The following is a 23,951-nucleotide window of genomic DNA, read 5'->3' as shown; positions in this document are numbered from 1 at the left end:
AACACGTAAGAGCGTGAGGCCACAACGCGACGTTCAGTTCGACCGCGTAAATATTTAACCGAACCTTATTCGTCTCTCTTCGCGGCTCGCTGAAATATTTGCGATAAGAAAGTCACGCGTTCGAGCGATAAAAAAGACACGACGTGGTCTCATCACGTACCTAGCACACTTTTCACTTGTTTGCAACGTATTTTTTAAAGCATTGCTACACGGTAAATTTAGCGACCAACGTATTAATCACTCGCAATTGATTCGCGCGAAAAAGATAACGATATTGCAAACGCGGTAATGGGTACAACGCAACGCCTAAACGAGAACGACACAAATATCTCCTGAATGCGGGTATGTGCCAAAAACTGGGCAGCAAAAAACTATCTAACGTCACCCTACTTGTTATGATGGTCATAAATTATTCTCGAAATTCAGTCGCCCTTTCACAACGACGTTAGTATATGTTCCATTCGGCATAATAAAAAGCAGAGGCATATATTAATAGAGTCGTTAACGTGAAAATATATATTGTTAATTGTAAACAGCGATTACTTCAAAGTGACGACGCTACCATTTCATATTTCTCAACGATGCCATTTAGCTGCGCTCTGTTTGGATCCGGAACACATATTTTTAGAAATAAAAATCAATTTGCACATCCATACCATACAGCGCTTGTCTTATTTGTAGTGATATCCGTTTGAAAAATTTATTGCACGCTTTCCGAATGCATTTCTGCAATGTTACACGAATAATCCGGCGAACAAGGTAAGTAAACACACATTGCAGCGGACTGGTAGAGACCGGTAGAGACACGCGCATGGTAATAAAAGCGGAGCGATAAACCCGTTCACGTAAATAAAAGTTATGATTGAAAAACCTTTCGGAAGCGAGACGTGGCCGCCAACGAGGAAACCGGAGCACGATTCCGCGTCCTATTCGATCGTAAACGCGGCATTAAACTGGCCGATGTTCGACTTCCATCGACTTCAACGAATCGCTTCGAGCGAACGGCGATCCGCAGCTCCATTACCCTCGATATCCCGCGTATAACCGACGAGCCAGGCGTTCTCAATCAGGGACACTTTATCACCAAATCCCGCGAGGTCACCGTCAAACTCTCCGCAAGAGCTCTCGATTCATTTATCCCTTTGTTTACCCCATTGATTAACCCCTGCGAGCGACCTATTTTTCAAGTGTAAATAAAAATTCATTTGCTAGCGTTACATTTAAAGAGCTAGCTTTTAACCCGTTCTTGAAATTTCTTGAAAAGTATTTGTAAAAATGAACACAATTCTTTCCGAGATTAGATTCATAAATGAGTTTTCTTACTCGCGTTTCATTAATACACCCCATGTATCTTCTTTCATTACTTTGGAAATAACAGACACCATAAATATAGCTTGAAAGAAACGTGCTCTCTCCCGAAAGGATCTCTTCGGTATTCGGAACCTCATTTTTCCTAACAGCGCGCGCGATGGCCTTCTGTTACTTCTCTGCCGCAATGTGATGTCATTACCGGCTTTAAAGTGCTGACCCACAACCGATATCGCGGGCACCGAGCGACCTAATCGATATTTCATACCGGTCGTTTTCCCACCCGTCGGGAAGTTGTAGTACGTTTAGTTTATCTAGAACCGGCAGGTCAAACGTAAATTTCAAACTTCGCGGCGTTACCCTAAAGCGCACTTCAAAGGGCCGTTATTTCGCCGCGACATAAGAGGATTCGTGTGATGTCGCGACCGATACACGAGCGGAAACTCACGCGGCTTCTATCGGGGGCTTAGAGCGCGGTGCCAGATTTATAACGGATGGATACCACGTGCGCTTACGTCATCGGAATGGAAATCGTCACACAATGGTATATCGGGGATTAGTGAGTTGCATGCGTATTGGAGCATCGAACTCGGACATCGCGAACGAACCCATCGATTAATAAATTTACTCGAGTTGATCGCATCACGGATAAAATACTTCTTTTGTGCGTTGCAAAGCCCTTTATGTAAAATTCGACGATCTTATACAGAGATCAAGTGTTTTCGAGTAAACGCTACCTCTTTGTTCTCAAAAAATTTGATAACGTGTGCAAAATGCTAAGAAAAATTTTGACTGCAATATTTCTTTTCAATATGCACTTTTCTCTTCAAAATGAGATTATTAATTTATTTTTTATGTAAATTACGTATATACTTAACAAAGAGACATCATGTCACGAACCGAGAGAAATTCAATTAGACTATGTTAGAGCAAGGAATTCTTGCACGTAAATTCCCAGTTATTTCGAAATAAGCACCCTAACAGTATTCTGTAATAATATCGAGTATCTGTGTGCAATATCTAGAATAATCGGATATATCCAAGCAATATCCATGAATTCGAATAACGGCTGGACACGCGAGTGTACGAAGACTATCCAATCTGTACTAATGCCGATTATTTTAGGAAAGAGTCACAATTTTTCTCCGTAAGACTTTATGCCGGATTGGCTCGATTCAATAACCATTCAATCGCGAGTATTCAGGAGGAATACTCTCCGCAATTTCATGTTCTCGATACACGAGGTAAGGGCACAACTTCGCTGCCGCTCCGTTGGATTTTCATCGACGAGAAGAAAAAGTAAAGATGTATCCGGGGCATTCCACTCCAGCAACTCACGCAAAACCGACGCGAACGAGCGGATCTTTCTCTCGTGCTTCTCATGAGACGCACGTGATTCGCGGAAGATCCTGCGCGGAACCTTATTATCTCTTCCGCGTATTCGGCGGTGCATCAGTCACGGCCGTGGAAATTGCCGGCTTCCGCTCGGCTATAACGCTGTGGAAGGTGGAAGCTGGCGAGAGGCCAGGTCCCATTCGCGCACGCGCGTGCGCATGCACGTGCGTGTGTGTGTGTGTGTGTCTCTGTGTGTGTATGTGTGTGTGTGTGTGTGTCACAAGTCTATTTTCAAATTAAACTAAACCATCGCGTGCTCATGTCCGCCCGCCTGTGATAACCGCACCGCGTGTCTAAGTGGCGCCGATGCGTTCCAATCGCCGGCCGTGCATCGCGACGCCCCGCGTCGCATTCGATATTTCGGCGGGATAGAAGCTACATCGAACACGGGTGTCGCGACTCGCCGTACAATGTAACTGCGAATACTTGTCGACGAGTATATAGGGGAGGACCGGAGCGCGAAACGAGACGGTTAAATTGGAACGCTATGTCCTATCTCTTCTCCATTTTCGGAGCAATGTATAAGGATTTCGAATATGCGACGGTCCACTACGTATAAATCGCGCTTGTATCATTGATACGCATGTAACACCCGAAGCACAAGCGTAACATAATGTAAGCTGTGGAAGTGAATACCTAATTTTATGAATCTCGAACACGCGATGGTTATCGCGTATTAATGGTGAAGAACTAATACTTCGTATCTGCAATTTTGCTTGCACATTATTTACCAGGTATACACGTGTTCGTAATTGTATGAAGAGAAACGTAATTTTATTATGATGTAGAATATTTTATTAAATATGTGCAAACAATTGTAATTTTAATCTTAAAACATGTTAAATTAGCAGCGATATAGACAAATAAATTTTAACGTTCAATGCAATATTTTATTGTTTGTAAAATTTTCAACCTATAAAAATTAAATTATATATAATAATATTCTAATACAATTTATTAAAAAGTTTTTCTGCTGAAAATGTGTTGTAACGTTCTTCAAATAGTATACGATTTTACACATTGCCAATATTGACACGTTTCAAAGTTAATAGATTTTTTTTTTTTTTTATCTTTTTTGTAAAGTGGATTCAAAGGCATTTATCCAAAAATGCGAAATATTATATCTACACGGAAAAAAACAGTTTTGTCCAAGTTTCTAAAAATTTAGCTTGATATAGATCTAAAAACAATTCTATTAGATCATCAAAATAATTATGTAAGACGCCCGAAACTATGATAACGCTGCGTTAAAAGTTTTGACATTTTAGCCACCATAATTATTTTTACATCTGTATCGAGCTAAATTTTTAGACACTTCAGCAAAATTATCTTTTCCACGTACAATATCGATATTTCTATATTTTCCTCTATAGGCACGTTACGCACGTTTACCGTCCCAATGTTTCATCACATCGCGAAATATCCCTGATGCGCTCCGAGATAGTAAACGGATTGTAAAGGGGACGATCTCCAAAATAATTCCGGAGGAGAAAGAAGACGGATTATACGGACTGGAGAAGAGATTGCGACGTGCGCGTTGCGACCTTGTTTTTTTATTGCTGTTTTTAGTGTTACGCGAGTTTTCGGGCGCGAGGACGAATACAATAAAATAACGATGACAGGGAAACGCGCTCGGAAGAAGTACGTATAGAGAGGTGTACCGTAATACGTAGTACACGCTTTGTAGAATGAATTTATGATCTAAGAGTGTCGTGAAAATGAAGTTCGCGAATACGTATCGTCTCATACTCAACTTAATCTTCAACATAATCGCAATAAATCACGTTTTTTATTACACGTTTAATAATGTATTGGCACTGGTGTGTTCGGTATTTTTTTTCCATATTAAATTCTATTTATGAGCAATTTTGGATATTTTTCGCGCAAAAATAAGAAACAAATAGAAAGTAAATCGTAGTGTTAAGAGTTTGCAGTTATCCTCTGCTGCAATACAAAAAAATAATCTGTAAGATCTTTTATTTCTCCTAAATCCTAAATTCCGATAACGCGCGCTTAAAACATACGCTGCATGTATATAGAAATGCAGATTATACATATAGCCCATTATTTATTGATAATACGTAGTGTAATGAAAAGTATAATCACTATGTAAATGGTCGAGGCTGTTATAATAGACAATTTAAATAAATCATCGGTGTTTTTGTATATGATACAAAATTGTTATAATCGACGGACAGTAAACGCAATGTTATCGCTGGTAAATTTGGAGTTGATTTTTATTGGCGAAAATAAAACGCCAACACGTACGTCACAAGCCAATAAAAGAACAAACGCAAATAAATAACAAAATATATCGTTTTCCAAATTTAAATTTTTAACGTAATTTTTATTTAACTTTAATTACATCAAATATTGCAATTTTAAAAATTATATGTAAATAACAAAATATATATCGTTTTTCCCATTTAAATTTTAACAAAATTTTTATTTAATTCAATTACCACGATATGTAACAAATATTATAATTTTAAGAATTATATTAACATTATCTGGCTAAACTTGGCGAAATATTATAGCGACGCCGATTGGACGCACCGGACGCACCAGTGCGCACTCAGTGCACATTAAAGCCGTCGTACACAAATCAACGTAAAGTGTATGTTCAATATAAACGGATTAAGTCGCGGAATCCTCAATATCCTTTACCGTATTATTTGGTGAAATATGTATTGGGCATTTTATCGGTCGAAATATTTTGCATTTTACTTTAAACATTAGAGATTAAATCAGTGTACAACAACTTTTTAACGTGCACTGAGCGCATGCAACCGAATTCGCTAAACGGCTTCCCTCGTTTCCGCTAAAAAAAAAAGATCAACTCCAAAATTTCAACAGCTGTGTTCGTACCATCTGTGCGAAAGACCGAAAAGGATTAAACAGGAGTTAAACGGTTAAAGCCGTTACTCCGTTTGTAAAAATTATTCGCGAATCGTTCGTCGGACGTAAACGAAATTCAACGTTTCAAACGGGTACGTGTCGGGTGAGCGAGAAGCCGTGGCGCGGCGCGGCGCGGCGCGGCGCAGAAGATCATATCCGCAGTAATCTACATCAATCAAAAGCCGGCCGCGAGGCGAAAACGGTGCCGTCGATATACCCTAGCCATATCGGAACGGCACCGACGCCGAAAGCGTTCGTTCGTCGCTCGGTCGAGAGGGGTATACGAGGCTCGACCGCGTGTCGATCAAAAACGGGGGATGCATAAATGTCGCGCGCCCGCACGTGTCACTTGTCGAGTTCTCGCACCGCGCCGAAGCCGAATTGCAGCCGACCGACAGTCGTCCGCGTCAGCTATGTACGCGGGCGACTGCGACTCATTTTGCCCTTCCGTCCATAAATATTCCTCGATCAATTCGCGTGGCGGCGTGGCGTCGTCGCGTTTTCAGGACGGCGCAAAAATTCGTCTCGACGCCATGTTTTTCCGCCACTATAATGCGCGGCGCGTTCAACACACGCATATCTTTGTCTCTATAACCTTCAAACCTGTACTTACTCCGGATAAAATTCGCGCAAAAATTAACCGGGGAATAATGTTTTGTCAACTATACGTTACCTACGAACCTTACGTTTTCCGGGAATTTTGAAAATACTAGATAACATCCGGGATAGTATGAATAATGAAAAATAAACGGAGAGAGAAAGAGAGAGAGAATTTTCCGAGGATCATCCGCACAGATCGGCGAGTTACGAGTGGAAACGAAAGGCGTTCGCCGCGCGAACGCGAACGTCGCGGAGAGCGAGAAAATTCAGCCCAGGCCAGGCACCGTGGTGGGCTCTCGGCGCGATCGGACTCCGAGAAGTGCTCTCTACCTACTTTTCGCGCCGTGGCTCCATTTCGTACGTTCGTATCCCCGGCGGCTACGCGGTACGACGCGCACCACAAGCACGGAACACCCGACAAACACCAACACTCGCGTTCAACCCCGACCAGCGACGTGCACGACACTGCGAGAGGGAGGCGGCGGCGGCGGCGGCGGCAGCGGCGGCGGCGGCGACGACCGTGATGTTTCGGGCCTGCCGCGGCGTGCGCGACCGAATAACGCGAACGGGAAGCCGGGCCGAAAAGAACGCACCCGTCTCCCTCGACTACCACTCGAGCACTGTCAGGTGTGCGCCCGTGCGCCGCGTATACGGCGTATGTGCGCGCCGCAGTCCGCACCACTACCGTCACCGTTTTCCCCCCACCATCTCAGCCGCTATCCCCACCGCCGCGCCGCCGCTGCTGCCGCTGCTGCCGCCGGCGGCGGCGGCGGCCGCTCTCACGCGCGCCGCGATCTCCGACACGGTATGGTACCTACACTGGAGCACCGCGTAGTCGGAAGCAACGACGGCACACACGGTTTACATAAGAAGGGGAGTATTAAACTCGCGGCTCCGCGGAGTTTCGGGCGATTGCGGGCTCTACCGGGTGTTCCTATACGGAGCTCGGAAAATGGCTGCACGCCGCGCGAATTCTCTCGCTTGAATTGAATCTGGAACGCGCGGGTATCAAGACGGATCTTTGAAAACCTGTACTCGCGTTGGGTGTCCTCTTTTTTCTCCCCCCCCCGCCGCCGCTCCCCATTCCCCCTGAACTTTCCCGCGGTATACCCTCGATCGTTATTTCTCCTCTTTCGGATAATGCTCGGGGAAATCTCGAATCGTATTTTTATAGATGTCGCGTTTAATTTGAATTTATCAACATTATAATACTCGAATTCTTGCAAATTTCTGTTAGGAGATGATACGTCTCAAAGTTCAAAGCGATTTCACACACGCGCTTTGCAGGCGAGAAATAACGTTCGCGTCTCTATAGGGTGTTTCCGAATTAAGCGGGGAGCACAGACTTCTGCATGACGCATAAAGGAACGAACCAATCAGAGTCCCTCACTTCTATCGTAGAGATAGAAATGAAGGATTATGATTGGGTCGTTTCCTTATGCGTTATATGCATTATGTGCTATGCTTTAAGCGGGGAGCACACACTTCTGCACAACCGCATAATGCGTAAGCATATAAGAAAATTGCGTGGTCCATACACATGTGCATAAGGAAATAGACCACGCAGTTTTCTTATGCTTACGCACATTATGCGTTATGCAGAAGTGTGTGCTCCCTGCTTTAAGATTGATAACTAAAAAAAAAAAAAACGTGCGCGTATGCAGAAACGCTGTTTTAAAGAATAATACACTTCGCGCTTATTTCGCCTTAATTTCGTACGATTTGCAGGAGGTACCTCGGAATTGGCACGCGACGTTGCGCCAGTAAGATTCTAGCACGCACCGACCTTGCTCTCGGAAACCGGCGCGGGATAATTGTGCGGGCGGATATGCAACATCGTTTTCGCGTTGGCGCGTGTTTGCGGACGAGACGCATGTAATTTGCTCGTACCGAACGAACTTAAGGGAATCGTGTATACGTATACCGATTACGCACGCCGACGTACAACGCGACGAGAAAAGCTTCCTTCCACGAAACACCCCCGTTCGCGACTCCGCAATGTAGCGTTTGCGCAAATTAACTCGGGGCCCGGGACAGTTCATTTAATTTCCTTATTCGGGCACTCTATTTTCGTACCATCGTGTCATCGGGCACGGAGAACGCAAAACCGCAGCTATATTTAAACATTTTCACGCGTAACCGTTCATGTAAAATGTTGTGGAACAAGTCGATTTGACTATTCTATACTTTCAAATTTAACTTAAAACACACGCACATACACATATATTTCTTCTTCTCTCTCTTTTACCGCTAGATATTATTTAATATTACTTTAATATTAAGAAGGATATCTCACGGGATCCGAAGTAAGCTTCTCGCTCGACTAAGGATTAAACTTGTTGCGGCTTTAAACTCTGTGCCATGACTAAAAACGTTCTACTAAATGTCAAGAAGCAGGTCTTTTTTAATATCGCGTGAAATCTCTTGCAAAACGCGGTACTGTGTTAACTCCAGTTCGTTCAGGTTTACACGCGTAAATCCGAAACCCCTCTTGAATTAATCCTCAGAATGTCAGAGAAAGTGTATTTCCTCGAATCTTGAAAGTTTCTATTTTAGAAGGAAGTTTTCTAATTTAGTATGTTCTTCGTCCCTCTCGGAAGTAAGACACAATTTCAGGGACATCGCGCCGTCCTCCAATGCTCGAAAGCTTAATGCTTCTGCTTTCGCTTAATCCGATTGTTAACGTTATCTGAAAGTTCTATACAATAATAACTAGAACTTTATATTGCTTGTGTATAATTAGATATTGTGTATAATATACAAAATAAGATAAAACGTTCACGTTCAGTAAATCAATATCGAGTATCGTTTCCAATAAAATAATCCTGCGAAATGTATGCGAATTTCGCTGTTGAAATTCACCATGGAATTAAATAATCATAGGATTGAGAAAGATTTTAATGATTGATTCGATCTAAAGCCGAATAAATCTAAATAAAATGAAATAAACGGGATTAGTTATGATCGATTTGTAGCTGTTCTATTCAATAGCAGAGGGACTTCGATAACAGAAGACATTTATCTTAACGGATCTGAGTTAATTAAGGTTTTTTTTTACATCACCGCGACTATCGAATCGAGATCTTTTAATGCGATAAATACTTAATATAATGAAATACTATAAGTACAGAAAGAGTTATTACGTTGCGTATCTTTCGCTTGCGCTTTATGTATGGTATCTTTATGTATATCGGAGAGGCATGGAATAATTGGAGAATAAAATTAAGAGGCCAGTAATTACGCAAGTCGTTAGATAGAATAATATGAAACGTGATAATTACGTAGTAACGACAACGACGTCTGAATCGCCAGCAAATGGCGCAAACATTTGTATACGCGGCAGCTTTCCATATGCATACAACACGTGTATTCGCAGTATTCGCACGCCGTCATCGGGGGCTACGCGGCATCTCGGTTGCGTGCAATGTGTACGTCTCGCGATGAATCGAGCGGGATAAAGGGTGAGAGAACGGTGAGAAAGTGTCAATAGAACAAAGAGAAAAGCCAACCGCTCGCCACGGGTTGAAAGAGAAAATCGCCGAGCGGCGTAATAACACGCGCACATAAGCGCGTGCAGTGGCGTACGTCGAAAAAAAAAAAAAGGCGAGAACAATTTTTGCAGCGCGTCTCTATCGGTTAAAGTTAAAAAACACCGCGCTAGATAATTTATTCTAATTTACGCGAGATTTCAATTTTGCGCTATATACAGCGCTCCGACCGTTTATCCAACGTATGCGTAATTCTTCGTTTAGTTTGTATTATGAATATCATGAGAGAGGCGAGTAAATTGATACAACGAGCGGTGTAAATTCACGTTAAATGTGGTCCGTTGAAACTTAATTTAAATCACGTCGAATAACAAACAGAGAGGATTTGTAAACTACGGTGTAGCTTTCGATAATTACGACTGTTTGATAGAGCTGGCAAATAAAGCAAATAGAAACATGCAGTTGCGTTTGACTCACCGTGCTGATGAGGGGCCGAGAATGCCGAATGCCTGCGTGGTGACATGTTAGGATGATTACCCTGGCTACCTGGTGGCTGCATAGAAGACAATGCGCCGAGCGGTGTGTAGGATTTGCAAGGCTGTTCCGGTTTTTGCTGATGAAAAAGAATGTATAATCAAAAATATGTATTTGTACTCGATTAAATGATTAAAGAAACAATTAAAAAAACATAATTTGTAAATAAAAATATAAATTTTCAAACAAAATCTTACTAATTTTTAAATACTTGATTTTAAAACATTTTCATTTCTTTCAGAATTATCGAAAAATATATCGTAAAGATTTAATTAAAGATATTTTATTAAATGTATCACCAATATATTTTTCAGTTAAAAATGTTAAAAAAAATATTCTATAAAAATCTGCCTTTGACATATTATCCACACATTTATCACTATCTATTCATTTATAAAATGTTTCTCTAAATGTTCGCTAAATTCTAGTTTCTATTTTGGATATGTATATCGTATAAAATAAACGTTTCTGTAACACGCGAGAAGTAAACGATCTTGAATAAAACACAAACCTGCTCGTGAAGCTCAGTGGCCACCGCGGTAGCTGCAGTTTGAGTGTGACTGGTAGAGCTGATCCTGTACTGCATACCGGCGATACTGCAAAAACCTTCGTGATGGGTGGATCGGGTTTGATTGACGTAAACACCTTGAAAAGAATTTGTTATCGTAGTAAAAAGATCGTTAGAGTTTTCGCGCTTAATCCACACGTGATTAATTACCGGTGATAGTGACATCAGTGTCCTGGTTAACGATGACAACTTTCTTGGATGGTTTAATAACCTCGTCCGGATCGGAGCCTCGTCTCGACTTCTTCTTATCCACGTCTGAGTCATTTTGTCTACGTCTTTTAATTATCTCTACTTCCGATTCGCTGGAGGAATCGCTGCTGCTACTACCACAACGATTTTTCTCATCGGAGTAGGAAGCGGCCAAAATGGCAGTGGCATTAAGACTGGCCATCCTTTTGCAAACAACCATGTCCTTCAGGTCCATTACTTCCTCGTTTCGTTTCCTCCTCTTGGTCATTTTCTTCTTGCTTGGCTCGGCACTCTTTTCCTTCTCGCAATCCTCGTCGGAGGAGGACGAGGATGACGAACTCTCCATCATATCCCAATGTTTGCCACGCAGTCCCGGCACATTTCTCAGTTTTCTCTTCAAAACGTTCTCCTCCGTTTTGCATTCGACCTTCTTCTCCTTCTCCTTGCGCGGCTGCTGCTCCTCCTTTTCCTCCTTCATTTTCTTCGGCTTCTCCTTCTCCTTCTCCTTCTCGGGTTTCGGTTTGCAAAAACCACCAAGGTAGACTCCGCCGGTCTCATTTTCGTAGAGGCAGTGAACTTTAGCCAAGGCATTCAATGACGCGACCCTGTGTCGTTTTGGTCCGCTCCAAAAGCCAAAAAGTCGCATTCGTCGCGCACGTTCATCCGATGGTGAGCTAGCCCTCTCCTTATTCCCGCTATCCTTTTGTCTACCCTTTCTGTATTCGTCGTCAGAATCGCCCTCAGAATCAGATTGAGATGTAACGCCACTGGCACTCTCACCATTCATTGCCTCAACCTTTAGATCTAATTCAACTGTATTCTCAGCGCCGATTTGTTCCCGCTTGGAATTCGCGACAGACTTGGCGCTATCGTCGGAAATTTTGAATCGCTTAGATTCCTCGATAGATACATCCTCGGATAAAACTGATGTTTGATTATTGCTCTCCGTTTGTACCCTTATCGTTTTCCCAGTCTTCTTCGGGGCTTTGCCGCTAATTTTGCTACCACTTTTGACAGCCTTCTTATTATCCTGCAATTTCGGTTGAAGACTCTCCTCTCTGCACTTGTCGGAATCTTCTTCAATCTCGCTTTTAATGCTACTCACTTCTGGCCCTTGACAAGCCTCGTCTTTGCTCGCGAGCTTTTTATCTTCGGTCGAAACTTCGTCAAACTCTTTCAATTCAATTTTCTTCTTGGCCATAATCTTCTCCGTTATAGTTTTCAACTTGTCTTCCCTTTTCAGAACGGCACTGATCTTTGAATGTTTCTGAGGCAATTTCGCTTTCATGTGTTTAGCCAGCTTTGGTTTTTTCTCTTGCAAAGTCTTACTCTTAGCGAAGTTGTTACCCTTTTTCTTCGCTTTCTTGACCGCGTCCTCATCTTCGCTCATTTCTTCATCTTTTACCGGCTTGGCTAACTTAATCTTCTTGTCCACCAGTCTTTTAACTACCGACAAATGAGGCTTCTTCGTTAAAACTGTTTTCCTTGTAACGCTCTTCTTCTGACTTTGCTTCGTTTTGGAGTCCTTCTTCGTTTTAGGGGAAGATATCTTATTGCTCGCCGCGTCCTTCTCAGGAATTTTCTTGCGCTCGGATTTTTTATCTTTCGCGATAGAGTTCTTCGACGTTGCTTTAATATCAGATTTAATTAACTTGACATCTTTCTTCTTCTCATTCTCTTTTCTTTTTTTGAGAGGAGGGAGGATATCGATTTTATTTTCAAGCGCGTCCTTATCTTCCGGTGTATTTAAAGATTTCACATTGTCCTCCATACCTGTATTATCATCCAATTTTACGCTCTTCTTCTTATCCTCAGTTTTCTCAATTTTCTTCTTATTATCCACGGATTGTTTTTCCAATTTAGCTTTCTCTTCACATTTTTGTAATTTTTTCTTATCCGTATTCTCTTGGCCCATTTCTTCATTACTCGTTTTGTCATCCCTTTTTTCCGCTTTCCTCTCATCAATTTTGTCAGATTTCTTCTCGTTATCCTTATTCAATTGTTTTTTCTTCTCATCTAATTTATCTAATCGCTCCTTCTTTTTCTCCTCTATCTTCTTCTTGTCATCCAGCTTTTTTCTCTCCTCCTTTTCTAATTTCTTCTTATCGTTATCTATCTTCCTCTTTGGATCTTCCAGTTTGTCATTTTTCTTTGATTTCTTTTCCTTCCTTACATCTGGCATTGTCTTCTCTGTAAATGTGCGACGTTTCTTGGCGACTGTTGGCATTTTAGTTGCCTTCTTGGCAACAACAGCCTTCTTCTGTGGCTTCATTACGATTGTATTCTTTACATCTTCAAAATAAATATAAATATGCTCGAAGTGCGCGAATGTCCAGTGCCGATTTCCACGACTACCTAACTGCCATTGTAGATTTTTAATAATCGCGATATAGCTCGCAAGCTGGATTTATCTGTAAGCAATCCCAAATGCACACGTAAAACGGTCAAAAGGTAAACGCGACTATATACATATTTACATTACAGTTCGAACAATGAAACACCCTCGACGTTCAATCGTTAACAATTTATCTTTATCGCATCTTCCTCCTTTTTTTTCTCGTTTACGGCTTTTGCATCGCGAGAGAAAATATTTTCCCACGATACGCGGATCGCGGAGTGGAAAAACCGTCGGCGCAGATAAGGTATTGCGAGCGCGCTCCGCTTTTATCAGCGTGTAATAAAAACGAATTTGCGTACGATCAAAACGACAAACCGCACGCCGGAATCGGAGCGTGCTTACTTACGCGCGAGAGATGCAGGCGCCCGACGGAAATCGTAAATGATACCTCACAAGCGAAGCGAGAATCCGCCGTGCCGCGCGCCGCCGTCGAGGGGGGCCCACGGCCCACCGTGCGCGCACTCTCCCCCTCATCGACTTGTTGACAAATCGATCCCTTTAAATCACGCACTGCGCCCGTTCGCCGATTCGGGCAACGCGACAGGTATATATAGAGAGACAGAGAGAGAGAGAGAGAGAGAGAGCAAGACTCTCGGCGGCGATAAATAATAAAATGATCAACCCGCGCGCGACGGCCACACGGGGCGTCCTTCTCCGCTCCGGGAGCTTTTCGCCGGAGCGTGCGCTCCGGCGCTCGTATGTACGCGTTGTACGCGACACGGCACGGCGCGGCGGAACAAAGATGCCTCGGGGAGCACGGAGCACGGCGGACCGGACGCGGGGCCGAGGAAACGCGACTGCGGCTGCGGCTGCGGCAACGGCAGCACGCCCTTTAAAAAGCGCCCGTGGATGGACGGCCACAAGTGGCCCTGACGAGCGCGCGCGCGAGAGAGAAAGAGAGAGAGATAGAGAGACAGAGAGAAAGAGAGAGAACTCACCAACCTGCTGATCGATCTCAATCGTCGCACGCGGAGAGAACCTTCACGGACCACGGACGGCGATCGCGCGCGGCTCGGCTCGGCTCGGCTCGGCGCGGCGCGGCGCGGCGACGCGATCGCGCGACTCGGCAACACACGCACACACGCGTTTATAGCGACGACGATTGACGAGGAGGAGAACGCGGGAGAACTGAAACCACGGGGACGAGACGGGAAGAAGCGAAACGGGCGGCGGAGGCGCCAGTAAACGGGGCTGTCGTGTTTACCACACTCGCTCGCTCCTCGCTCTCCGTCACCGAGAGTGCGAGCGCGCCCTTCCGTTTCTCTCCGGACTATAAACTCGGCGCGCCCGCGCACGCTTTCTTTTTAAACGGCGAATCGGAGGCGCCCGTGCGGATTGGTGCGGGCGCGCAACGGAGCGACGACGACCGGACGACGACGACGACGACGACGGGGACGGGGCACCCGCGGGAGTCCTGGTCCAGGTTTCGCGACGCGAGACACCGCGAGCAACGGCGGGTGGCGACTTCCCCGGCGGAAGTTCGACGGCCCTTTTTCGCGACGGTCTATCGCGAAACTGACCGACTCGCGTCGCGCAGCGCGCACCTCGCACGACGTCCCTGCCCTTTTACCGTAGCCTCGTCGGCCATTTTCTTCCTCGCGCCGCTCCCCCACTCCTCCCGCTCCCGCTCTCGCGGAGCCCGCTGTCACGTAGCGACGGAGGCGCCGACTCGCCGCGCGGCCGACAGGCGGCGCCACCTCGCGGCCGTTCCTCACTCCGGCCGAGTCCGCCGGAGTCGTCGTTTTAAATTGCAATTTATATTTTTCCGCGTGGCATTGACAACGACGCGGCGCGGCGCCCTAAATCACGCGCGGTCCCCTCTTCCCGCGATCGATATTCGCGTACTATTGACATTGCGGACGGATCGTAATCAGAAATTGTGAATTTCAAAGAGATATATCGCGCGAACGTATTGCGCACAGATTGTCGATAACTTCGCGCTTATTTCGTTATAGTAAATATTGGAAAAGAATTACAGATTGTCGTAGAATATATGACCCACAGAATTGACATATATTAAGCAAAATGACGCGATACCAATTTCAGGTTGATAGAAAGCCTATTAGGTTTATAAATTTTAAATTTTGACTTATCTCGGCTTAAACTTTATTCTCTCAGATAGTTCATATCGTCCTTTTTTTATATTACTTAATTGTGATATCGGAATCGATGTGGCCGATCGTCGATAACCGATTCACGTCGTCCTGCTCCGAAATCAGAAAATGGCGGCCATTGCTTTATTATACATTTATACATATACCTCATTCACGCGAAAGGCCAGCTAGTTGTGAAATAGAACCGTAGAACGACGATTTATGCCAAGTGCACGATCGTGCGCTCTTTAGACACACTTCGGCATCAATATAACATAAAATACGCAAAAATGATTGCAATCGAAAACGAGAAAAATATTATAATTGTCTCTACTAAAATCACGATGATTATTATGCGTGCGGTATTTAATGGATTATTACTACAATTATATTTGATTAACTTCACAGGAGATGACATCAAAAGTAATTTTTCGCGTGCGAGATTCTTTCGGTAACAAATAATAACGAGAAATACGAAACCGGTTCGACCTGCAATTGCCAATATCGGTAGCGCATTGGCAATTAACCCTTAAATGCCACACCTCTCAAGAATCTCGTAAATGACATGAGGGGTCTGAAATGAAAGACCCCAGCATGAAAAATGTCTCCTTGCTCCGTGATTTTCTGATCTTTAAGTTATGAAAATTTTTTTCAATGTTGTTCAAGGCTTAGAAAAGAGTATAAAAAATTAAGTAAACTGAGTACCGCTAAGTGTACAAACGGGTAGGTCATACGCACTCAACTATTATCAGTGGAAGCATGATGAGCTCCATTTTTGGCAAGAACGTTTGAAAATATATCATTGTAAAGGGTCTGGGGTCCGCTGGACCCCAGGGGGCATTTAAGGGTTAATAATTAAAAGGATAATTTTCGTATTGTACGTTTCTTTACAAAATTATATATTGTAAAAATTGTACTATTGTGTTACTTAGAGATTTTAATACAACTTAATTGCACACAAAAATACTATACTTTTAAAAAATTATATTAAATTATATAAAATCAGTTTCTATAAAGTTGTTAAATAAGTTTCTATAAGTGTTTCCAAAAAGTATCAACATTTCCTTGTTAATCAGCTACATATATAAAACTATTTGCAAAATAGATTTATGTGTTTAAAAATAAATTTTGAAAAGTTTCTTTAAAAAGATTTAAGAAATTTTGTATTTATAATGTTGTTGGCTATATGACAAATTTGACGTAGGATATCTGTAATACGATATGTGTATAATTGGTTAAAAAAATCAAATTCAAGTGCTAAGATATCAATTATCCGTACAGAGTCGGTACAGTGACGAGATTTAAAGTTCTCTAAAGAGATTTAATTCGGTTCCTCCTCTATATAATCGTTGATTTTAATTAGCGACACTGGCCGCGTTCAGAGCGGAAAAATTTATTACCATATTGATTTCTGCATTTTAGATCCGGTGAAAAACTAAAGGTAAATCAATCATATTAATGAATACTGAGCTGCTTTTTCCGCTGAAACGCAGCCACCGGCAGCCACGTTTACAAGTCTGTTCTATTTAAGCTGAGCTTCTTACACAATTCATCTTTTTTCTTTTTCTCTCCAACGTGAAAAGAAAAAGAAGAATTCAAAAAGATAAACCGTGCAAAAATTTCAGCTGAAAAGCCTAACAGCCTAATGATTTAATCGCCGAAATACAATACGCTGGTTCGATAATGAGATGAATTCGAATTTAATCAAATTTAAATCTCGTCACTAGGGCTAGCTAGGGCCAACTTCACGGGGCCGTAGTGACGTTTCATTGGGTCGAGTTATGTTGGCTGCACGCACCGCACAATTGTATACGGATCTCGGCAGAGTCGGCAGTTTTCAGCTCGAACGAACGGAGCACAAGTGTTTTGTGTTTGATTGTTCAAATTCTCGCAATAACAATGGAGTGTATAGTAGCGAACGTGGAACACATGCGATTTGACATCGAAGTTGCTCTCGATGAACAATATGGGGCTCTCTCGTTACCTTTCACCGGCATGGACAGTAAGTTTTCGCGTTATATTTTTATTCAACCGCGCGCGCTAGGTTAGGTTAAGTTCGCGCTGCTGAAATGTCATATTTTATCCGAACTCTTTTTTTCCAATTAAAAATAATTCATGCAAACTGCCTTACTTTTATTAATACCGACTGGCCAATTCTTTTCAATAATTGATTTTTGCAATATCCATTGCTGCTTCCGAGCACTTTTCCAGCATTTTAAACGAGATTTTATGAACTAAACTTTAAAATGTAAAAATATGTAATGTCCAACAATTTCTTCCAACTACGCTTTACTTACTAATTTGATAGAAACTTGATATATTTGTTAGGAAAAAGTCAACTACAAATTTTCTTCTAGAAACATGGTGGCGAACAATGATGCAATTGTAATAGTATTTTGTATGTTATTTTCGTTCTTTATGGTTAAATTTTTATAATTGTAAAAAATTTAATCAGTTTTGTTTCTAATAAATAAATAAATAACTAGGGACTCTCGACAATTAATAAGTAACGAGTAAAAAGAGAGCTTTGAGAGCATAATGCAGTTGACAGTACGTAAGTTAACGTTACATCGCTCTTTAATAACTAATAGGATAATTATACGTCACACGTTTTCGCTCTGGTTTGAGCCATCTTCAACTGTGTTGTACTCTTAATAACTCTTTTCACTTGTTGCTTGTTAATTTTCTTTCTCTTCCTTCCCCTTCCTTTCTTTCTTTTTAATCTCTATGAATTATACTTTCTTGGTATAATCTCGGTCTTATATTTACCGCAAAGAGAATACGGTACGATATTATTAAAATAAGGAACAGAGCTACTTTATGTCAATGATATAAAAGTTTTAGTAAAATAATGTTTCTCCCTTTTAATTTACAGAATCAATTGCCGCAGTATGTCAGTTTTATCCGAGAGGCACTTGTAGCAAAGGAGCTTCCTGTCCATTTAGGCACGTTCGTGGCGATCGGACAATAGTATGTAAACATTGGTTGAGGGGTCTTTGTAAAAAGGGTGATCAGTGCGAATTTTTGCACGAATACGACATGACAAAGATGCCAGAATGTTATTTTTATTCTAGATTCAGTAAGTAGCCCGATATAACTATTATAGTTATTTATGTATCAATACTATTGGGGAAAAAAAAAAAAAATTCACTATTTTATATGAGCAGTCAATATGATTCCTTCAAATAATATGTAACATTCTAGGTATTTAAACTGTGTGACAAACTAGTTATACTTAAACAAAATCATTTATTATAGATGCATGTCACAACAAGGAATGTCCATTTTTACACATCGATCCTGAAACTAAAGTCAGAGATTGTCCATGGTACGATCGTGGTTTCTGCAGACACGGTCCTTTGTGTCGGCATCGGCATGTTAGACGCGTCCTGTGTATGGCTTACTTAGCCGGCTTTTGTCCAGAGGGGCCAAATTGCAAATTCATGCAGTAAGTTATATATACGTGTACAAAAAAAACGCAAGTCCATAATGTAGAAATATATTTCCGAGTATCGGCATCTTGAAATTTAATCTGTGTTTAGTCCAAGATTCGAATTACCGGCGGTGCAGGACATGCAACCAAAGGAGGGCAAGAAAGTGATGATCACTTGTCACTTTTGTGGAGAAGGAGGTCATAAAGCAATCTATTGCAACAAAATGCCGCCCGATGTGCGAGAAGCTCAAGTCAGACAGGAGCTCGATAACAATTCTCACACGTCGCATCACCATATGAATATGCACAATGGACCACCGCCGCCGCGAGGGCCGCAAAAGCCACTCGAAGAAGTGACGTGTTACAAGTGTGGGCAGAAAGGTCATTATGCCAATAAATGTCCGAAGGGTCACTTAGCATTTTTGAGTCATGCAGGTAGTGGAGGTGGTGCACAGAATCAGAATTATCGGAGATGACTTTTTTCGTTTTATTTATGTAACATGAATATTGTGATGCTACTTTATCTCATTATTATCTATAAAAATTTCTATCGTACAATAAAATAATTTATCATACCTAACACATGTGTCAACTGCCGCTCTTACGGTGTTTCAACGATAACTGAAAGCATTTTCATGCTTTTTTTTTGGACATAACATCAACATTTAAAAAGTAATATAAAAATTAAGAAGCAGCTCGCACTTAAGCGGGTTCTTTAATACTAAGTTTTTCGTTATTAAACTGTAACAAATTTAAAGTATTTAATCTAAAAATGATTCTAACTTAAATAAGTAGCTGTTACAGTTTTGCAGTAACACAGTTCCGTTCATACATGGTACAAGATGCATTTTCGTTATTGCTATATCAGCATCTGATACAGGGTGTTATAAAAAGATATATATATTTATATAATATGGGTTAATTGGATATAAAACCTGTATGACCTGCTGGGAAGACATACATTTTACCGGTTATGATTACCATTTCAATCGTCTCTCTTCTGAGATTTTACCGATTGAACTGTTACGTTAACTGTAAACTCACTCCTTGTATAAATGCTTTAAGATTGAACAATGACGTGGAAGGCGCAAAATGTTACGAAGACGTGCGTTTCAACTGTTACACGCTAAGCACACGTTTCCATTACGAAAGGTTTTTTCTAGTCATTCAGAATTATATATTATCACGTAGCTCAATTTTACTTATACCTTTAAATGTAATAGCATTTATCAGGAATAGGATTACGCTGATACCGATGTCTCACGTGCAAGTGGTTCTATGCGGGTAATTATGAAGAAAATGAAAAATTATATCCGATAAATTTATCTGGAAACATGTCCTATCATGTTGCGTTGTACTCGATAACTTCAACGTAATTAGCAGGGAAAAGTCCGTAAGTTCCGTCAGGTCCGAGACCTTGCCACCAGCCTTCGTCGATCGCGTCTATATGTGTGATTATATCGCCAGGATCAAATGTGATTTCTGTGTCATCGGCGGCTTGATAATCATATAAAGCTCTAGCCTTCATCCCCTCGTTATTCGGATCGAAATATAAGAACGGGCCATCTAATTGGTTGTACAATTCATTTTCAGCGACCTGCTCTTTATTCTCTGCCATCTGTTCAGCTTCCGGTTGCGGATTCGTGGTCGTTTTCAATTCTTGATTGGTATTTTGAGACTGAGGTACTGCGGGCGAAGAAATCGTCGCCGTTTCCGCACTTATAGACTTTTTCGCTTCAGCTAGCGCTTCCTCGCGGGACTTTACATCGGGTTGATCTTTTATCTGAGTCTCTTCCAACGCTTTTCTCATAGACTCTACGTGATTGTTCTTAGGTAAAAATTGTTGCGCCGAACTCGTCTTCATCTGACCGGCCGCCGAATTCTGTTCGAATATCGCTCGAGCGTTTATTGTTCTTTGAGCAATCAATTGTTGCGTTTCTTTGCTCCTTTGTCTCCGTAGTTCTTCGCTTCGTGATTTATGATCATCTTCGGCATCATTGCTGTAATTTTGAGCAGCTTTCTGATTGCGTAAGTTGTTTGTATCCTCGACACGCTGCTCGGCCAGTTTTTGACGAGCGATTGAATTTTCCTTAGCAGTTACCTGAAACAATATTTTACATTAACAGTGCACATATATAGGTATAATATCTAATATATGTAAAATACAATGTGTATATATATATATATATATATATATATATATATATATATAAAATCAAATATACAGAATTGGAACATACTTTTTGTTCCCTCAGTTGCGTTTCCTTTTCCTCCCGAGCTCTAATTTCTCGTTCTAATTTCTGTCGCTCTTGTTCACAGCGCAGCCGCTCTTGTTCCAATCTTTTTTTCTCCTCCATTTCTTCCTTTTCCCAAAACTGATCTCTTTCCGATGCATTGATCTCTTGTTCTGGGATTACTCTGCAAAATACACATTAGGTAAGAATTGCATTGTGAACAGTAATAATACGTTTGAAGACAAAACAAGATAGAGATGTTAGAAACCTGCGATACGTTGTTCCAACAGGACCTGTATTTCCTTCATTTTCACTACGAGGTTCATTAAACTTATATGCGGAGGCTGTTGCTCGCGCAAGCTTTTCCATAATCACATCTACCTCAACGTCATCTTCAGAACGCGCAGTAATTGTTATATGTGCTCCCTTCAACAATTTTTCTACATCTCTAATGTGATTAGCGCACGTTCCTTTCCTAACGATTGGAGCACCTTCTCCTTGCTGTAAGCAAATATTTTGTCAAGTAAAAGCCTACAGACTAAATTATTATAAAATTTATAAAAGTTTTGTTCGTGTTCTCTTCATTTCTTAAAAATGTAAAATATGTTATCTTATCGAGCAAATCGTATCCCATTTCACGTATTAATTTTCTTCATACTTACCCAATTAATGAGCAGACATTTTGGTAGACTTGTTTTAGTATCGATAACTTTGCAAAATGCGTACATGATGTGGCTACTACTTAATCGATCAATCATCTCTTCCAACCCGCCATCTCCCGTTCCGACTACCTTTAAATTATTAGTCGACCCTTCGTAGCCAAACACAGCCCTGCCAAGAACAGAAAAATATTTAGACTCTCAATTATGAAGTACGGTCAACTGAATAAAAACTGCATAAGATTTACATATTGTACGCAATCTCTGGGTCAAAATTATGATTGAGTCTTACGCTAACTAATGAACCATAGCTATATAAAATCATCTGTCAATCATACAGTTACATATGCACGTTTTAAACAATCACATAATCTCTTACATTGATCTATTTATCATTTTCTATTATATTAAAGGGAGTTAAACGCGTTCGATATCCGTATCTCATCCAGATGGAAAGGATAACTTGTCTAACAGCTTACTACGTATTCCTCCCACTCGTTAACAATTATCTGGAGCGAATAAAAAATCAAGACGGATTGGGTGAACAACCAAAGTGTTTGTCGCGCGTCCCAATATTTACAGCGCAGATCGTGTGCATATCGCTCCGACTCGAGATTGTGAGCTCGACACCGGCGAAAGATAGCCGGCTAACTTGACGGGATTCGCACGCACGCATATAGTACACGTAAAGTGTGCCAAAACGCGAGTCGGTGCCAGACGCCGGATCGCGAGGAAAGGCAATGGGGACTTAGGTGTACGCCTACCAGTTAGTAGACAATTTATCGTCGACCACGCTGTGCCAAGCTGCCACCAAGGCATCTTTGTTTTTCGTCAGATCAATTGACATGTCTCTTGCTAAATCATCAAGTTCATAACAGGGTTCCGGGGCGGATTCAGGTGGATTCGATAACGGGAGGAACGAACCGCACGGATTATATCGCTGAATAGATGGCGAACTCCCACGGTCCGCTTTGGAGTAGCGCTTTAAACGCTCCCTAGGCAGACAAACTGATATTTTAATATATCGAGTAATAAGAGGTGCCGTGTGAAAAGGGCCTCTCTGCAAGAGGGATGTAAGTCGACTTACATCTCTATTGGTTTTTTTATTGCAAAAGGAAGATAAATAAACTTGTAACCTTTATAGGTTTGATGGACAATGAAAAGCGCATTCAAAAAGCCCGCCGAAAGCGTTTTCCAATTTTTTTTGATAATTTCAGAGTTTGGGAGTTTATCAGTTTATCCTACATTTTACTCCTGCACTGTAAACTACAATTATATTAAACAAAATGTTTTTTTTTTTAAATATTTTTAGCGATGTGTTAAATATTTTTATTTATTACAAGTTTATGAAAGCTTCGGAAAAAACCAACGAATTTTTATAGCATCATTTTTTATTTTAGTAATTCGACAGTTACCGTTAAAAAGTCGTTTTTCTCAAAATGGGGTTTTTTAACTTACATTTCTTTTGTATAGAAGCCTTCAATTATGGAATTACGAAACAAATATATGAAATATCATCAGTCAATCTCCCAGAATTATAGTCAGAGTCTTTTGCTGAAGGATTTAAATATTGGAATTTTATATGGTTGCATCCTTGCACGGAGAAGTTTATCAAATAGTTGCAAGTATAGCAACTCGTGTATTATAAGAATAAGAAAAATATTTTTAAAAAGAATGAAATCATTATTTAGATTAATTTGGATCAATGGTCATCACATTCGTCGATCGTATCTGAAAATGGAGGAACTGATGGAGACATATATATTTACATATGCTTTTTACATTTATATTTTCATAACAAAACATTTTTTATCTTCACGATCATATAATCTGTTTATAGAATTATAAAACAATTTTGTATTTGTGTGTAAATATATAGTATTTTCTGATTTTCGTATTTTCTTATGTATATATAATTAAGAATGTAATTTTATGAATATAATTTATGAAACAATTTTATCTACGCTGTTTTCAAATTTATTATCTTAATGAAATATAGGTTGTCAAAATAGCTTATTTACACTCACACGACATTTAATTTTCCAATCATCCTCTTACAAAACTAAAGCATACGTGAGATGATGGCAGAGATTGAAACTATATAGGAGTCAACTATGAGTCAATCGCTCTTACACGGAGCCACTCCATTGTTTT

General features: G+C 41.2%; 3 protein-coding genes across 4 annotated transcripts in view; 1 reads left to right on the top strand and 2 right to left on the bottom strand.

The window, feature by feature from the left end:
- LOC143898591 (uncharacterized) overlaps positions 1-15,083 on the bottom strand; it is a 125,493-nt gene extending 110,410 nt beyond the window's left edge. Inside the window, exons 1-4 of one of the 2 annotated variants that reach the window (XM_077408170.1) lie at positions 14,317-15,083; positions 10,942-13,391; positions 10,735-10,868; positions 10,167-10,302 (exon numbers count right to left, since the gene is read on the bottom strand). In XM_077408170.1, the coding sequence (XP_077264296.1) occupies positions 10,167-10,302; positions 10,735-10,868; positions 10,942-13,252 (2,581 nt within the window). In that variant the 5' untranslated portion in view covers positions 13,253-13,391; positions 14,317-15,083. The remainder of the gene's footprint in view (positions 1-10,166; positions 10,303-10,734; positions 10,869-10,941; positions 13,392-14,316) is intronic. The other variant, XM_077408171.1, reaches the window with a different exon arrangement.
- A 2,199-nt stretch (positions 15,084-17,282) lies between these two features.
- On the top strand, positions 17,283-19,484 carry Clp (cleavage and polyadenylation specificity factor subunit 4). Its single transcript, XM_077408186.1, has 4 exons — positions 17,283-17,473; positions 18,347-18,550; positions 18,730-18,919; positions 19,014-19,484. Exons 1-4 carry the CDS (start codon positions 17,371-17,373, stop codon positions 19,378-19,380), a joined length of 864 nt encoding a protein of 287 aa, XP_077264312.1. The 5' UTR covers positions 17,283-17,370; the 3' UTR covers positions 19,381-19,484.
- Positions 19,368-22,741, bottom strand: Abp1 (Actin binding protein 1). The gene is made up of 5 exons (XM_077408183.1): positions 22,562-22,741; positions 21,801-21,969; positions 21,407-21,639; positions 21,145-21,322; positions 19,368-21,005 (listed from the first exon to the last, which is right to left on the bottom strand). Exons 1-5 carry the CDS (start codon positions 22,642-22,644, stop codon positions 20,247-20,249), a joined length of 1,422 nt encoding a protein of 473 aa, XP_077264309.1. The 5' UTR covers positions 22,645-22,741; the 3' UTR covers positions 19,368-20,246.
- Between the last annotated feature and the right edge of the window lie 1,210 nt (positions 22,742-23,951).

The sequence above is a fragment of the Temnothorax americanus genome, unplaced genomic scaffold (assembly GCF_048541705.1).
Source record: "Temnothorax americanus isolate GAGA-0224 unplaced genomic scaffold, ASM4854170v1 Scaffold24, whole genome shotgun sequence".
In the NCBI taxonomy this organism is placed as follows: domain Eukaryota; kingdom Metazoa; phylum Arthropoda; class Insecta; order Hymenoptera; family Formicidae; genus Temnothorax; species Temnothorax americanus.
The sequence above is the reverse complement of the archived record's forward strand: the minus strand, read 5'-3'. Positions and strand labels throughout refer to the sequence as shown.